Consider the following 18,630-nt stretch of genomic DNA (forward strand, 5'->3'; position numbering starts at 1 on the left):
CATGTGCAGTGCAATTGACGTCAATGGGTCTACTCATGTGAGCTCTATGAATATTCACCACAGTGAATACAGATTTGCAGCCTGGCACCAGAAGTGCCTGGTCAGTGCCGGTGCATGTACACTTACATTCAAAAAGTACTTGCAGTGTGTGGAATAATAGGTATATTTATCTAAGGTTTTATAATGTGCTTGTCATCATGTTATTCAAGTGCCTGGTATATATATGGTCAGCTATTATAAAATACACAGCTTAAAGTATTTGTCAAGATAGATTTACCAAGTGTGGTTAAAAAATCAGCACCATTTCATTTTCCACCTCTGTAGCTTAACATTTAAGGGCCTGATACAATGCTCATTCAAGTTGTTGGTAACATCTCCATTGGACAAGGGATGAGGCCCTATAAAAGTAAGACACATGGAAAAAGAGTGAAAAATCCTTTTATAGTTTGATGAGCGTGTTGTGGTCTTGTGGTCAGAAAAATCAGTGGCTGTGTACATTTTTTTGGTGACCATATGGCCACAAATGGCGCACCAACTGTTGAAAGCAATTGAGTGTCAACAGGCAAGTGTGACCACAGGGCAGTGTATACTGCTTTCTAGCTCATCATTCCATAACAAGAAGTATTTGATTTAGTGGCTCTTTCTCACACCCAACATGATAAATGCAGTTATTGGGATTTGTTCCTTCATTGGATCTGCTTATAGTATTGGTAATCACCATTCTTATGTGCAATTTTAAATTGATTGGCTTATGCTACTCAAAGTCTGAAGAGCCATATTGTAAAAATTAAAATAAAATACATATTGGCTTCTGGTACCCCAAATGTCGTGGGATCGCTATCATTAAGCACCAGAGAGTGAATATACCCGAAGCCATAAACAAAGTGACATGTCACATTAGAGCTGGTCCCAGTGTGTTCTGGACTAAGGACTGAGTCCAGACACCTGTGTTCTGTTAGGCCTGGCTCCGTTACTGATTTACTGCTGGGTACTGGGCAATTTACTTATGTCTCTGTCTCAGTTTCACCACATATAAAATGGATAATACCTACTTCAAAGGAGCATTGAGAAGTTCTTTGAATACGTAAAGTGCTTTGAACATGTGCTACGTATTATTTTATATATGCCAATTTTATCATGTTTTTTATGAGCTCATCTAAATTAATTAGCCTCTTACTCCATCTTTTCATGTTCTCTATAGGTATATATATATATATATCTTCTTACTATATGTTCCATTCTATGCATCCGATGAAGTGGGCTGTAGCCCATGAAAGCTTATGCTCAAATAAATTTGTTAGTCTCTAAGGTGCCAAAAGTACTCCTGTTCTTCAAGCTTGGAAAGAAACCCAAATGCCACAACATGACAGTTGGTGGGTAGACATGGAAAACAATCTGAAGTGAGCTTTATTTAAAATCATTGGGGCGTTGCAGCACCAGGACTGAATGTTTGATCTGCCTACACTTAAAGAGAGGAGTATAAGAAAGTGGTGCATGGGGAGAGGGAATGAATCTTTTCTTGAAATTAGCAAGAGGAAAGAGGATGGCCTTTAATAATTGGATTTTTTTTTAATCTAATTTGCATCTTACACTGGTTTTACATCATGTAAACTCCATTAACTTTAATGGAATTGTTCCAGATTTACACTGGTGCAAGAGGAAATCAGACCCTTAACTACCGCTATGAACTGAAAACTATTATCTCACTGGGGCACAGGTGTGTTGATTTTGGAGATGGGCCATTATTTTCTTGTGAGAGAGAAACAACATGTGGAAAAGAGAGCGTGACTGAGGATCAACACTGGCCCAGGTAGGAATCTTCCCTTGCCCTGTGTTGTCTCTTTCCTCCTCCTCTTCATTTTTCACCTCCACCTTTTGGTTGTCTCTCACCTGTTTTAAAGTTGTCTCCCTCCCACTCTACTCTCTCTCTCTCTCCGTCTCACACACACACAATGCTGTCTTCTCACATCCGTTTCCTCTATTGTGCTGCTCAGTGCTGCCTGGGATGCACTAGGTACAGCAGAAAATTGTCCTCTCTCAAGCACCTGCAGATAAAGCAACAGATGCACAGAGTGTTTCATAAATCAAGGTGTCTCCATGTCTGTGTGCTGAGTCCTGGGAAAATGGCTGGCCCCTTTGTCTCCGCAGTAACTCGCACACGCTTAGTGGCATGCAGCAGCAGTATCGTGGAGGAAACTGAGATTGGGGAAAGACAACAGGGCAGAATGGCTTCAGGGCCTGTCTCAAGCTGGGCTCTCACTACACCCTTTGAAATGAAACTCAAAGTAGAAGGCTCTTCTCACTATAGTTCAAAAAAGTTGAGAGGTTAAATGTACTCTCACTTGCCCTGCTAGCATGGCATTGTCTATTAAAGTCACCCAGACCTAAGAAAGGGAAATCTTATTCTCCTTTACACAGAACTATTGTACCAGTGTGTGTGATGACACATGGATTGTTATAGTGGCATTTGTTTCATGCATTTTCCATTGTAGTTAATTCACACACTTCTCAAAAACATAAGACCACATGAATGATGAGTCATACCATTGCTGCATAAACATGTGCCAACACCCAGAAGCTAGGATGTGAAATTGTCTTTTGTTTTTGCAAGATTGGTCTGTTATTGTACATGATATTAGACAGCTCAAACCTTGTTCTGGTGAGTAACATACAACTTGAAATTAATTGCTGGTTGGTGACTTCAGCAGGCATGTCACTTGCAGTTAAACTCACTCATATAATACTGAAGATCAGAGTATTTGGAAAAAAAAGTTGAAGAGGAGATTGGAGCAGGATTTGGCATTGATATTCTGACATTCCTATTAGCAGGAGTGCAAGTAGAGTGGTATCCACCAGTACACATTACCGACAAGAGATTTTAGCTGGTATGGGCTACCGGAAAGACTTGGGGCTAGCCCCCCACCTTTGGAGGGGGGGTAGGGTGGGGCTGCACTCTGCTCCTTAAAGGAGCAGAACGTGGCTAGGGAGGGCATTCATTATTTAAATGGCTTTCACAGCACAATACATAAGCTAACAAACTTAAACAAAGGATTTGTTTGTTAGCATATGTATTGTGCTGTTACGTTGGTCCGGAGTCCTCCAGAGGGAAGGGGGTGTGGGGGCGGAAGGTGTTTAAACAGTGTTTTTGACTCTGTTTCTCCCCATTGGTCTGAATTATCCATGAAATCCATACTGCATCACATCAAGTCCAAATCATTAGAGGAATGCCTCTGCTTGCACTGACCAGAGGATGTTTGGATTCCGATGTCAGCCCAGTTCTGCAGCCTTACAGGAATCAGGTGTTGTCCCCAGTGTACACAGAATCCTTCTTTGCAGCCAAACTAGTCTAACATGCATTTTGTTAACTGGAACTGGAGCAGCAAAACAAAGAAAACAAATGCCTCATGTTTCAGCTTGTGGGTGAGAGAACTATAAGTGAAGATTATAATGCTGGACACTGATGGCCTTAAACCAGCTGCCTCAGGAATCTGTCAAGAACTTTGCTGAAAATATGCTCCTCATCTTAGCAATGGAGCTAAGACTTATCACACATCTGCCCACCTTTATTCGAATGAAGCTCCTTCTAATATGACAGCTCAGGCATTGTTAGTTTCACACAGAATAATTTACAAATTTGGAACCTAATCCTGTAAACCCTTAATCATTTGATCAATCTCATTGAAGACAATGGGACTATTTGCATGATTATAGACCACTTTTGTGGACTGGTAAGAGTTTCGGGAGTCTGTTCCTATAAAAAGAAAACAAGTACTTGTGGCACCTTAGAGACTAATAAATTTATTTGAGCATAAGCTTTCGTGAGCTACAGCTCACTTCATCGGATGCATGCAGTGGAAAATACAGTGGGGAGATTTTATATACACAGAAAACATGAAACAATGGGTGTTACCATACACACTGTAACAAGAGTGATCAGATAAGGTGAGCTATTACCAGCAGGAGAGAAAAAAAATCTTTTGTAGTGATAATCAAGGTGGGCCAATTCCAGCAGTTGACAAGAACGTGTGAGAAATGGTGGGGGGGGAGAATAAACATGGGGAAATAGTTTTACTTTGTGTAATGACACATCCACTCCCAGTCCTTATTCAAGCCTAATGTAATGGTGTCCAGTTTGCAAATTAATTCCAATTCAGCAGTCTCTCATTGGAGTCTGTTTTTCAAGTTTTTTTGTTGAAGAATTGCCACTTTTAGGTCTGTAATCGAGTGACCAGAGAGATTGAAGTGTTCTCCAACAGGTTTTTGAATGTTATATTTCCTGACGTCTGATTTGTGTCCATTTATTCTTTTACGTAGAGACTGTCTGGTTTGGCCAATGTACATGGCAGAGGGGCATTGCTGGCACATGATGACATATATCACATTGATAGATGTGCAGGTGAACGAGCCTCTGATAGCGTGGCTGATGTGATTAGGCCCTATGATGGTGTCCCCTGAATAGATATGTGGACACAGTTGGCAGCGGGCTTTGTTACAGGGATAGGTTCCTGGGTTAGTGTTTTTGTTGTGTGGTATGTGGTTGCTGGTGAGTATTTGCTTCAGGTTGGGGGGCTGTCTGTAAGCAAGGACTGGCCTGTCTCCCAAGATCTGTGAGAGTGATGGGTCGTCCTTCAGGATAGGTTGTAGATCCTTGATAATAAACCCCCAGGCTGCAGGCCTTGTGCAAGGCCCAGAAAGGTACAGGGGCTGCAGAGGCGCAGCCTGATGATAGGCAAAGGCAGCAGGTCCTAACCCCTTGCCAATGATGAGTGGCCATTACACTGCAGTCAGCCCCAGTGAGCAAGGACTAGATGGTGACTGGCAGTAGCCACTGAGGCAAGGTGGGTCCCCTGGGAGGGGAGACACAGAGTGTGGGGACACTGCCAGGGGGCAGCACCTCAGGGTGAGGAGGCACCAGGGTCCGGGATGGACACAGGGCCAGAGGCAGGTGAGACACCAGCCTGTAGAGGGGTGCGCCGAGGCTAGAAAAGAGCTAATTCCTGAGACGACCAGCAGGAGGCGCTGCACCGGTGAATCGTTGCCTCGCTACAGTGTAGCATTGTAGGACGACTTTGTTGGTACTCAGCTATTAGCAGCTTTTCTACATCTAAAAGAGAAAAATCCATTTTGAAATCTGGTATCTTATATCCCTTCAGAACTAGACACAGGAGTTTTATAGCCCTGGGAAGGGGCAATCCCACATTCCCAACTGGATGTGGAAATCACTTCTAGCCCCTGAAACATCTGACATTGGAATTTGAAGTAACATTTTGAGATACAGTAATCATCATTTTTAGAAGTTTCTATAGTTCCTTCTGAGCCCTGGACAGTTGGACTTTTGGTAACAGACACCTGGCTTTACAAGCAGAAAAATAAAAAATGTCCCAATGCTGTTATTTCAAAACTGTGTAAAACATTTCTCTGTGTATATATATCTTCCTACTGTATTTTCCACTGCATGCATCCAATGAAGTGGGTTTTAGCCCACAAAAGCTTATGCCCAAATAAATGTGTCAGTCTCTAAGATGCCACAAGGACTCCTTGTTTTTATTTCTAAAGTAGTTCTTCTGTAGTGTGTGGCCTATAGAGTACAATATATGTTAGCATGGTGCCCTCTAAATATTTTATTAGCACTTGTTTGGATGAACTCCATTATACAAGAGAACCATCCCAAACACATGCTAATAAAATCTTTACACCACACTACATCATCATATAGTCCCCATATGTATAGTATAGATTTATAGTACACACAGAGGAGCCAGGCAGAGACTCCAGACAGGAGGACCAGAAGGAGCCAGAGCAGGGACTGCTGCAGTGAGGGCCACTCATCTGCCTACCACTATCCCAGACCCAGAACTGTATACTCTGGGAGCACTAGGACCCAGTTGGTGCTTCCCTTTGTCCCTACGTGGCCTTGGAGGAAATCTGCAGAGATGAGTCAGACTAGGATGACCAGATGTCCCGATTTTATAGGGACAGTTCTGATATTTGGGGCTTTGTCTTATATAGGTGCCTATAATCCCCCCACTACTCCCGTCCTGATTTTTCACACTTGCTATCTGGTCACCATTAGCCAGACAGAGACTCCAGACAGGACACCAGGAGGTGCAGAAGCAGCCAAAGCAGAGACCTCTGGACATTCAAACAACTTTCTACAGTTTTGATAGGACTTTCTCTACCCTGTGCTGATTGGCTAGTTGCTCCAATCGTCCTTCTCCCTCATTGTCTCTTCATCTCAGCTTCACTCCACACCTGCCCCTGGCCCTCTTCTCCCCTCCCCCTTTCTTTCCTGCCCTTCAATGTCCCCGTTCCCTTCACTTTGCTTGCCATTTATCATAGCCCTCCCTAACTAACCCGATCTACCACTGTGAAATTAACTTGACGTTTGCTGCCATCACGTAGTTCACTCTGATGGTGTGTTCTACCCCTTCCCCCACCCTGTATCTGTCTTGTCTATTTAGATATTGAGCTCTTCATGGCAGGGATTGTCTACTCGTCTGTTTGTACAGTGCCTGTCACAATGAGCTGGCCCTTAGGCATTACCATAATAAACATGATTATTACCAATGCACAGTTTGTTGTGAGACTCATCCACGTTCTCATTTTAAACTAACACAATTCAGACTCAGCCAAGTCACCATATACTTTCTCACAGATCCCAAGAAGCTGCAGAGAATGATTACTTTGGGCTTGAGCTCATGAGTTTTTACTGTAGGCTTACTTGAACAGCAACAAACATTGCAGGGATATCTGGCTGATGCCATCTTATTTGAACTTAAGCACAGGTCCAAAGTGAAAAGTCCATGTACAAATCCATTAGGTTTTTCCTTTAAACAGCTGAAATCAAATATTTCTAGTTGAAATCTCCAGTCTTAATAGCACCGTTCTACTCAAATGCAGATACACACACTCCAATAAAATTTACTTTGGTTGGAATACAGGTTTTAGGAGGGATAATGTTTATTACAACAACACTAAGCTGGAAGAATACCAGATGCACAATACTAACCCATTTAACTTTTTTGTTTTACAGATCACAAATGATGGGGAGAAACATAAACCTCGATGCCTGAATAATTAAATTTCCATTAGCCCTCAAAGTTAGTAATGATGTAGAGGAAAACAATTGTGCTTTGGAGCATTTGGAAATACAGAGCCAAGGTAATTGTCAGCTGACAACATGTATGTGAAAACAACAGAAACCCATAGTAACAGCTTTGCATAGGACACACACTCTCCATGTTGAGCCTACCTGCTACATCAGGCTTAATGTTATCCTTGGCTCTGCATGGATAACCTTGTTATGGAAAACAAAACAAACTAGACTTGCTTAAAGCATCAGCACCCCAAAGACTGTTTATGTCTTCATTCCAGATACTAAGGCTGAGATTCTTACCCCAGCTTCAATCTTTTCATACAGATAAAAGGCTCAGAGCTGGGTAAAGAGGGGATCTTACAGCCGTGGAGGCAGCAGGCATAGAATTATACTTCAGTGCAGGAACTGAGGAAACCAGCTGCATAAGAATGGCCATACTGGGTGAGAGCAAAGGTCCATCCAGCCCAGTATCCTGTCTGCCGACAGTGGCCGGTGCCAGGTGCCCCAGAGGGAGTGAACCTAATAGGTAAGGATCAAGTGATCTCTCTCCTGCCATCCATCTCCACCCTCTGACAAACAGAGGCTAGGGACACCATTCCTTATCCATCTTGGCTAATAGCCATTAATGGACTTAATTTCCATGAATTTATCCAGTTCTCTTTTAAACCCTGTTATAGTCCTAGCCTTCACAACCCCCTCAGGCAAGGAGTTCCACAGGCTGACTGTGTGAAGAAGAACTTCCTTTTATTTGTTTTAAACCTGCTGCCCACTCATTTCATTTGGTGGCCCCTAGTTCTTATATTATGGGAACAAGTAAATAACTTTTCCTTATCACTTTCTCCACACCACTCATGATTTTATATGCCTCTATCATATCCCCCCTTAGTCTCCTCTTTTCCAAGCTGAAAAGTCCTAGGCCTCTAATCTCTCCTCATATGGGACCCGTTCCAAACCCCTAATCATTTTAGTTGCCCTTCCCTGAACCTTTTCTAATGCCAGTATATCTTTTTTGAGATGAGGAGACCACATCTGTACTCAGTATTCAAGATGTGGGCATACCATGGGTTTATATAAGGGCAATAAGATATTCTCCGTCTTATTCTCTATCCCTTTTTAATGATTCCTAAATCATTAAAGCATCCTGTTTGCTTTTTTGACTGCCGCTGCACACTGCGTGGACGTCTTCAGAGAACTAACCACGATGACTCCAAGATCTCTTTCCTGATTAGTTGTAGCTACATTAGCCCCCATCATATTGTATGGATATGTGATGGATTGGATCACAGAAATCCCCTTGGGGCTGCCAACTGATGTGCCAAGACTACTTCTGTCCTGCTTTCCCTGCCAGCTTGGGACTCCAGCACCCTGTCTTGCTGAGCCAGACACGCCAGTCTGCTCCAACACAGATGCAGGGTCTGAACCACGTGCCACAAAGCTGCAGACTTAACTGAAAGCAACTTACTGAAGTGTTCCTGTCTTTAACACTCAGATGCCCAACTCCCAATGGGGTCCAAACCCCAAATAAATCCATTTTACCTTGTATAAAGCTTATACAGGGTAAACTCAAATTGTTCACCCTCTATAACACTGATAGAGAGATATACACAGCTGTTTGCATCCCCCCGAGGTATTAATACATACTCTGGGTTAATGAAGTAAACAGTGATTTTATTAAATACAGAAAGTAGGATTTAAGTGGTTCCAAGTAGTAACAGAGAGAACAAAGTGAATTACCAAGTAAAATAAAATAGAACACGCAAGTCTATGTCTAATATAGTAAGAAACTGAATACAGATATAAATCTCACCCTCAGAGATGTTTCAATAAGTTTCTTTCACAGCCTGGATGCCTTCCTAGTCTGAGCACAATTCTTTCCCCTGGTTCAGCCCTTGTTCCAGCTCAGGTGGCAGCAAGGGCATTTCTCGTCATAGCTGCTCCCTTTGTTCTATTCCACCCACTTATATATCTTTTGCATAAGGCTGGAATCCTTTGTCCCTCTAGGTTCCCACCCCTCTTCTCAATGGAAAAGCACCAGGTTAAAGATGGATTCCAGTTCAGGTGACATGATCACATGTCACTGTAAGATTTCATTACCCACTTGCCAGCCCACAGGTATACAGGAAGACTTACAAATAAAACAGAGCCATCTACAGGTAATTGTCCTAGTTAATGGAAGCCATTAAGATTCCAGACCACCATAATGGCCCACACTTTGCATAACTACAACAGGACCTCAGAGTTATATTTCATATTTCTAGTTTCAGATACAAGAGTGATACATTTATACAAATAAGATGACCACACTCAGTAGATTATAAGCTTTGTAATGATACCTTACAAGAGACCTTTTGCATGAAGCATATTCCAGTTACATTATATTCACACTCATTAGCATATTTTTATAAAATCATATAGAGTGCAACTTTACAGTATAGTTGGGGTTATTTTTTCCAATGTGCATTACTTTACATGTATCCACATTACATTTCATTTGCCATTTTGTTGCCCAATCCCTTAGTTTTGTGAGATCTTTTTGAAGTTCTTCACAATCTGCTTTGGTCTTAATTATCTTGAGCAGTTTAGTATCATCTACAAACTTTGCCACCTCACTGTTTACCCTTTCTCCAGATCAGTTATGAATAAGTTGAATAGGATTGGTCATAGGACTGACCCTTGAGGAACACCACTAGTTACCCCTCTCCATTCTGAAAATTTACCATTTATTCCTACCCTCTATTCCCTGTCTTTTAACCAGTTCTCAGTCCATGAAAGGATCTTCCCTCTTATCCCATGACAACTTAATTTACATAAGAGCCTTTGGTGAGGGACCTTGTCAAAGGCTTTCTGGAAATCTAACTACACCATGTCCACTGGATCCCCCTTGTCCACATGTTTGTTGACCCCTTCGTGTCTTACTAATCTATTAGAGTTCTTTGATTTCCCTTTTGCAGAAACCATGTTGACTTTTGCTCAACAATTTATGTTCTTCTGTGTGTCTGATCATTTTATTCTTTATTATTGTTTCAACTAATTTGCCCGGTACTGACATTAGACTTACCAGTCTGTGATTGCCGGGATTGCAGCGTCTGCTTCAGGGGACTGCCCTCCCCACCCCCTCGGTTGTAGGAGCTGTGCCAGGGTCAGGACTGTGGTGGGAGGGACATATCAGGCACAGAGGCACAGCACATAGTACTGGGGAGGAGATTCTGGGCAGAACTGCTGCTCCTAGGCTGCTGTAACTTAGGTTAAGTTACACCAGAGGTCACATCAACCCCCACAGTAGCCCAAAATCAGGAGTGCATGTAAGTGGCTTAAAGCCACCAAACCTACCTGCCCCTGCTTTCTGGGCCATGAGTTTTGTGCTGCACCTCTTAGAAAAGCAACACAGAATTTTACCCCAGAAGAAAATTATCTATTTAAAAGCAGATAATGCTAATGAGGCATGTGCTGTAATTACCAGTGAAGATGCCTTCAGGCCCATACATAGGCAGTCCAACCTAATGGTTAAAACCTAGATTAGCGTTGTGGTCAGGGGTCACACCAAGGGTCACAGAGTAAGAGGCAGAAACTACGCCCAGGGTCAAAGCCAGAGTCAGTAACTGGGGTCAGGATGAGACAGCAGGGAACAAGGCAAGATAACATAAGCATGGCCATACTGGGTCAGACCAATGGTCCATCTAGCCCAGTATCCTGTCTTCCAACAGTGGCCAGTGCCAAATGCTTCAGAGAGAAAGAATAGAACAGGGCAATTCTCAAGTGATCCATCCCATTTTCCTGTCCCAGCATCTGGCAGTCAGAGGCTTAGGGACACCCAGAACACGGGGTTGCATCCCTGATCATCTCGGTTAATAGCCATTGATGGACCTATCCTTCATGAACTTATCTATTTCTTCTTTGAAGGGAAATCTGAGTGCTAAAGCATGTTCTTCATCTACAGGAGAACTCCCACTGTGGTCAAAAGTTGCACATGCAGTTTGAGAGCCGTTTGGCTTCGTGCAGAGTAGTCCTTCACTGTACTGAGAAGGATTACCTGCTCTTAGATAAGATATGTACAATGGAAACATTAGAACTTGCATCACGACTAGCTTATATAGATGTATCTGGCTCTCAGCAATCTCAAATAAGTGGCAGGAAGATAGCAAGGAGGAGCAACATGAATGAACACAGCATTCTGTGCAATCAGTGACTCAACCCTCCATAACCTGAGTCACATATTGCCACAATAGCCTTGTTTCTGTAAAATCGACCAGTTAACAGGAAAATGGGAAGTGTTCCTTCCTTGTCCATCCCTGACACCGCATACAAGACATGCACAGAACAAGTAAGAGAGAGAGAAGGAAACAGAATAAGCATGAAAGACAAAGGTACCAGAGAGACAAGGTGGGGGAAGTAATGTCTTTTATTAGACCAACTTCTGTTGGTAAGAGAGACAACCTTTGTCTTACCTCACCCACCTTGTCTTGCTAATATCCTGGGACTGACATATATATAACAACAAGGCATAAAGACAAAGGTAGACAGACACCAAAAGTGAGACAAAGCTTAAACACAAGGCTTAAGAGCTATTCAAACATTTAAAAGTCCATTGAAATGAGAGAGACATTTGGACACATTCTGCTAAGTATGTGAGTACTAGATACAGATTCCTAGCTGGTGTAAATTGGCATTGCTCCTCTGAACTTAAAAGAAAGAGGATGATTTACATCAGTTGAAGATCCGTTCAACTTAGTCGTTCTGTGATTAAAGATTGGGGTCTACTTATGTAAAGACTATCCAAAAAGGATTTGATAAAAATTATACTAACCAAGGCTGAGTAGAACTTTCCCATGTGTTCTACAGAAATTCCACAATCTTAAATTTACAATAGTCAAAACCATGTTTTCATATTACATTCTAGAGAAAAATTTGAAAACAAAAGATATAAGTTGGATAGCTTGAACGCTCTGTTTAATCAATAGGCAATTAAATCATAATAAAGGTCAAAATTAAAAACCACATTCACAGATTCTATTTCAATCCATTGAATATTGTCCATTTTAAAACATGCAGCTAGATGCTGATCTTATTTACCCTGGCATAAATGTAGACTAGCTCAGTTGAAGTTACTAGAGTTATTCTGGATTCACACAACAAAACAGAGATCAGAATCTGGTTCATGAGGTGAAATGAAAGCCAGTCAAATACTGAGGTCTAATTTTGGGTTGGCCACTGTATGACCTTTATCAAGTCACTTAACCTTATACCACTTAATCTTATGCCCTTATACCTCAATCAGCCTTACTGACAAATTAGGTTTTTAAAACAACAACAACAACACTTAATTGACAAAAAATGCTACCTGGGACCTCCACAGTATGACTGCACCGGAAGAGTTTGAGGGCTATTTTCTTTAGAGCATCTATAAAATATTTATGGGGAAGAAACATTTTAAGAAGATTCTACAGAACTCTATGGTGGTATTAATATTTTTCTTCAGGAAAAATAAAGATGCTGATTGAATATGAATTGTTTACTTGCTCAGCTAACCATAAAAAGAGAAGGTGTCCTACTGTAATTTATGATTCCACCAATATGCATTTTATTGGCTATGGGAGTATCTTCATTAGAATTCCAAGCTGATGAAAGCCTCATTAACGTCAACATTCTTTTAAGCAAGACCGGACAAAGCAGTAGCAAGAATATGCCAGGAAACTATCTGTATTGGCATGGATGGGAGTAAATGACATCACTGCCTGACTTGTGCCATAACAATATAATAGGTCCCTTGTACCTCCATAGTCTATTACTCTATTTCTTGGTTAAGGTGCTGTCACTGCTTACCGCTGTACAGAAGATGCAGCTGCATTCTTGAAGAGTGGTCATCTTATCAAGAGAATGTTCACAGAGGCATAGCTTGCAAGTGACTAGAGGTTCCAGACACAATTCCCCAGCTTCTGACACATCAGTGGTCATGGTGGGATGGCCGATCTTACCAGCAGAATCCATCCGTTCATTAATATCTTACTCTGGTCCACTCAACCTGCAAAAAGAAAACAGCTGAAACTCCCCAAAAGCAATGCCAGTAGCAAAAAAGTTTACATAATAATCCAATGTAAAGCCATCTAAGGGGTTTGGTTTAGTGAGCTTCCTCTAACCTACCTGTAGTTCCTAGTTCATGTTGGAGTTGTGTATTGTATATCTGGATGAAAACCCTTCTCAGCTGAACTGCAAGATGTTGATTGAAAACCTTCTAAGTTTTGTGCATGTTTTCAGACTGGGGCATTTAAAAAATACTGCACAATACTGGGGATAATTTCATTTGACTGTTCTGTTTCATGATCCTCATGTTAAATGAAGCATTTCAGATTCTGAAATGTGAAATGGTGGAAAGTAAATATACCAATTTTATTCAGAGCTTCTTACCATTTTCTAAATAGAGTGCAGCGATTAAGGCACAGGACAGAGAGTCAGAAGGTCTGGAATCTATTCAGAGTTCTGAACTGATTTGTTATGCAACCCTGGGTGCAGGTCTATACACAGTATACATTAGAGAGTGTTCCCAGAACTAGAAGCCTGATTGTCTGTTGGCCTGCAATGTGTGTAGTCATTTTCACCAGAGAAAAGCAATGGTAAAACTTTGGCAAATCAGAATGACACCATTATGCACTCACTTTACAAAGGTGGAAATCACTACAGTAATGGAGAATCAGGTCCAGTATTCATGTGTGCATGTGTGAATGAGAAAGAAATATATTTCTCCAGATGGAACTGAACCCATACAAAACCTTTTTGGAGATATAAAAAGTCTAGGTTATTTTATAAATTATTTTTAATTTCTAGACTCCTCTATACTTCCTGGTTGTGCCTGGCAGTGAAGTCCTGAAATACCATAAGAAGAGCCTTTCTTGTTAGGCTGTGGGCCCACTTTTGCAGACCCAAGCAATGTGGCTAAGGTTCATGCATCCAAATTTCCGGGTGCTCATCCAAAGCAAAGCTCTCCTTTACAGGTTCACTAAGTCCAAACCTCATTCCATTATCCTTAGCTCAGTCTCTTTATGGTACTATGCCATCCATAACAATGAGTTCCTTATAACGGTAGAGCAAGAACTATAGCAATTGCCAGAAGCCTTTGGAATAAAACACCTCTCTGAGTCAGAATCTATAATACGCTGTTCTGTAATTGCTGCAACAGTGATGTGTCAGTGAGTCACTGGAACTGTAATAGTGGATCAAGAACTATCTATCTGTTATTTAGTTCTACATTTTAGATCTTAACCCAATATATAAAGAATTACAACATATGTTTACTCAGATATATACACACTCACTTCTACTGCAGCTGTACCTTCACAGTATTACACTCTTACCATATGCTATGAAGCACTATGTTATTCACTTCAGTGCCATGCAGAATTTCCAATTTTGGGGGTACCTATGTAAGAGATGTGGCTGGAAATAGGAACTAGAAGGGGAAAAGAAGAGGGGGAATATTTTAGGTTTGGGATTTCAAGACACAAATGGCTGTTCATCTTTTCCAGGGTCAGATTTCCAACAAGCTCTAAGGGGGCTGTGTTGCTGGATTTGCACTGTGTATGAATGAAACAGTAAAGAGGTTAATAAGACTCCATGTGGGTCATGGAGTTGACAGATTTTTTTATTAATTTTAAAGATGGTCAAAATTTGGCAAAGTGACAGACAAGTAGCACTAGTGACTGTAAACACACCAGTCCTGATTCTCAGCTTTGTCTGAGCTGGGCTTGGATGTAGTAGAGAATGGAAGCCACAAGGAGCTGGTTGTGGCTCCCTGGTTCCCAGCTGCCTCGCTCAGGTGCGCACTCAAGTAGCATGAGACCTACTCTGCCAATTTGCAGATAAGGCTTGGTAGACCATGGCTCTACTACTGCTCCCTATTACTCCACCCCTTACACCACGGGTAGAGCAACAGCTGAGGCAGAGATTCCCAATACATGGGGAGAATTCTCCTGTGAGGATTTCCGGCCAGTGACGCAAAGTGAACTTGGTGGTGGACTAGAGAGTCTGGCTCATAATGAGGTCAAATCCATTTTACCTTGCTTAGCACATAGTCCCACTGCAGTGGGACTCTGCAAGTGAGTAAAGGAAGCAGGATTTCATCCAGTGTCCACATCCACACTGTGCAAGCTTTCCTCAGACAGCCCTGATGATACACCTCAATCCTGACCTACAACATTCCTGCTATGCAACATTTAGGCCTCCACAGAGCAGTCAATCCACAAACAATCTTCTAATTGGGACACAGGTAAACTGGAAACAATGAACGTTTTGTAGGCTTATTTTAATTAAACAATAACAGAGGCCTGTCGAAGTGCCTTTACAAAAGATTAAAATTCACATTATAATCAATAAGTAGACTGCTCCCAAGTCTATTTTAAGCACATGCCAAAAATTCAAGTTCAACACAAATAAATTAACCAACAGCTACACATGTCTGGAATGAAAAAAAAAATAGATGGAAGAAAAAGACGGTGCCCCATGTTTTGGTCAATAAAAATGTTAAATATAGCTATCTGAAGAAATTCAGAAGACCTGCTGTCACCAATTCAATGTCATTCACCCAAACAATGTCTTTGAAAACTGATTTTACAAGACTTAACAAATCTGTAAGCACTATGATCCATTCTATCGTCCCAACTTTTCTTTTCTTGCCTTTATCTTCCACAATGCTTTAACCCATTTAAAATAGGATACTCAAATCAATATGAAATGTATTGTTACCCCTTTTACTGGAGGCCTAGTCAAAGTTTGGGGACCTGTAGATGGTGTTCCAGTTGGGAGTACAAATGGGTAGTAGTCAGGTAATTCTTTGATGTAATTTTGTTTATTTACAAAGAATGTACAAGCCCTGTGTCACTGACCACAGAAGGAATAAAGTAGCAGGAAACAGTTTATTTTGCTCACAGCACCAAAAACACTCTGTTCAGCTTGAATCTCTGACTAAAAAAAAAAAACCTTCTCCCCAGGTTTCTTCCAGAGACAGCCTTTTAGCTGTTCCTTCTGGCTGTCTCTCTCACTTTGTCTGTTCTTGTCTGACCTCAGATTCTGTGAGATCTCTCTTCCCACACACATACACACCTACTGAAAACAATACTCAGCCAAAAAATCCTGGGTGGGTTCACACACCCTTTTGTTTTAGGTGGGGCTTAGACTTAGTGTTATGTTAATTGAAGAATATGTTCACACCTGCCAATCTTAAATCAACCCCATTACAAGGTTTCACCCAGCTCATAACAGTATCACTGAAAGCTGAGTGTACTAGAGTACAGGGCATAACTGTGCAATAAACTTCTTCACTGAACAATAAAGACTATTTGCTGTTTTCTGAACACAGTTATAGTATTCCAGAAACACTCTAACCCCAAGAGAGATTCTACATTAAATTCTTCCTTGATGTAACTCAGAGGCATTATCCCAGGGATGTATTTGAGCAGGTATATGCAATGGCTGCCTCACAAGTTGAAAAGGCAAGGGATCGAGACTATTTTTTTAAGTCATTGTCTATTCTCTTTAGACTGTACGTACTTTTCAAGACGTATGGTGTGTTTTCTTAAATTGCACCAGCTTTGTGAGATGTGCTCACATTTCCATAACTGTGCGTCTCTAAGAGTAACAGCTTTGGTGCCACATGACCAGGTATGTCCTGAAAATGCAATGAATCTGAATGGAGGTCCTATAGAAAAGGTCAGCTCAGGGGAGGGTAAACTGCATAGTCACCAGGAGTGCAATTCACTGAGTGGTCAGTACAGTCAATGTTTTTGTCCGTTCCATTCAATTGCCTGCAGACACTTTCACTTGTCTCTGGGATGTGACAGAGCTTTGTGCTTCAAAGCAACACTGAAATGTCTCAACGCAACCCATAAGCAAGAAAACAGAAAGGCATTCTCAATGCAGAACACAGATGGCCTGGAGGTGAATGAATGAATACAGACAAAAAAAATAGTAGAGGAGTTCATAATAAAACAAACAAACAAACAGAAGCATTCGAGGGGTGCATAGTTGTTGTTTGTCCTGGGGATTTTCTGGCAATGAGGTGTCCTGTTCTTAGAAAACTGTCTGAGTTTGGTGCAAAAAATAATTTTCAAGGAAAAAATAATTTTAAATCGACCAACTGCTCTCAGGAATTTACCTAGCCTGCCTGGTGTCTGTTTCCTGACTTAGTTGCCAGTGCAAGTCTTGATAGTAGTGTTTGGAGGGGGCGGGGGTGGAGAATAATCACTGGAGGCATACTCTCTGGGCTCTATTCACCCCTGTGGGCACAGAGCAGTGCAAATTACATTATCTGCTACTAATGTCACCTCACATAAAGAATTCACCACAAGGAGAGGACAGATAACATTTGCACTACTGCCCTACCTCAATGGTTTTTACCCTGTAGGGTTACAGGATAGAAGCTTCAAATTGTGTTAGTAGGAACTCCACAATTAAAGCCTAATGTTGGTGTAGTCCAGGGGTGAATCTGGCTCTGTATTAATATGTCAAAAACATCTATTGCGTGACTTGTCGTAACCAGGTAGGTGAGGTAATATCTTTTATTGGACCAACTTCATCGTTATCACAACCAATAATGTGTCCCTCTCAATTTCACTATATAAAGCTAAGAAGTATTATCAATAATAATTATTTTCAAACACTCTATTCTGGAATCAATATAAATTTGAAAAAGACATCTGATCCAAATCACAGAAAAGAACAGAAGCTTCTATTTCTCAGACGAAAAGGTAGGAACAACAAATATGATGTCACATTTCAGCATCTGATTCACCATAACATATGCAGTTCATATTCACAGGATTTAATTCTATTTTTACTGATAAATGTTGATTGTCATAAATATAAAGTGAAGGGTAAACACCTTTAAATCCCTCCTGGCCAGAGGAAAAACCCTTTCACCTGTAAAGGGTTAAGAAGCTAAAGACAACCTCGCTGGCACCTGACCAAAATGACCAATGAGGAGACAAGATACTTTCAAAGCTGGAGGGGTGGGGAAACAAAGGGTTCTCTTTGTCTGTGTGTTGCTTTTGCCAGGACCAGAGCAGGAATGCAGGTCAGAACTCCTGTTAAGGGTTAGTAAGCAATCTAGTTAGATATGCGTTAGATTCGGTTTTGTTTAAATGGCTGATAAAAGAAGTTGTGCTGAATGGAATGCATTTTTTTGTGTCTTTTTGTAACTTAAGGTTTTGCCTAGAGGGATTCTCTAAGTTTTGAATCTGATTACCCTGTAAGGTATTTACCATCCTGATTTTACAGAGGTGATTCTTTTACTTTTTCTTCAATTAACATTCTTCTTTTAAGAACCTGATTACTTTTTCCTTGTTCTTAAGATCCAAGGGTTTGGGTCTGTGTTCACCTATGCAAATTGGTGAGGATTTTTATCAAGCCTTCCCCAGGAAAGGGGGTGTAGGGCTTGGGGGGATTTTGGGGGAAAAGACGTTTCCAAGTGGGCTCTTTCCCTGCTATATTTATTTGTTAGATGCTTGGTGGTGGCAGCAATAAAGTCCAGGACAAAAAGGTAAAATAGT

At 41.3% G+C, this 18,630-nt stretch overlaps 1 protein-coding gene and 1 long non-coding RNA gene across 3 annotated transcripts in view; one reads left to right on the forward strand and one right to left on the reverse strand.

Annotated features, from left to right (window-relative positions):
* The window catches only part of RNF144B (ring finger protein 144B), a 77,940-nt gene that overhangs the window by 46,081 nt on the left and 13,229 nt on the right, over positions 1 to 18,630 (reverse strand). The window contains exon 2 of one of the 2 annotated variants that reach the window (XM_048839984.2): positions 12,917 to 13,115. The exons of the other annotated variant lie outside the window; for it this stretch is intronic. Within the exon in view, the coding sequence (XP_048695941.2) occupies positions 12,917 to 13,081 (165 nt within the window). The 5' untranslated portion in view covers positions 13,082 to 13,115. The remainder of the gene's footprint in view (positions 1 to 12,916; positions 13,116 to 18,630) is intronic. 2 annotated transcript variants of the gene reach the window in all.
* Positions 1,523 to 7,618, forward strand: LOC142071066 (uncharacterized). Its single transcript, XR_012667017.1, has 3 exons — positions 1,523 to 1,810; positions 7,034 to 7,161; positions 7,421 to 7,618. It is a non-coding gene; the product is annotated as an uncharacterized LOC142071066 (long non-coding RNA).

This window comes from Caretta caretta, chromosome 2 (assembly GCF_965140235.1).
Source record: "Caretta caretta isolate rCarCar2 chromosome 2, rCarCar1.hap1, whole genome shotgun sequence".
In the NCBI taxonomy this organism is placed as follows: Eukaryota; Metazoa; Chordata; order Testudines; family Cheloniidae; genus Caretta; species Caretta caretta.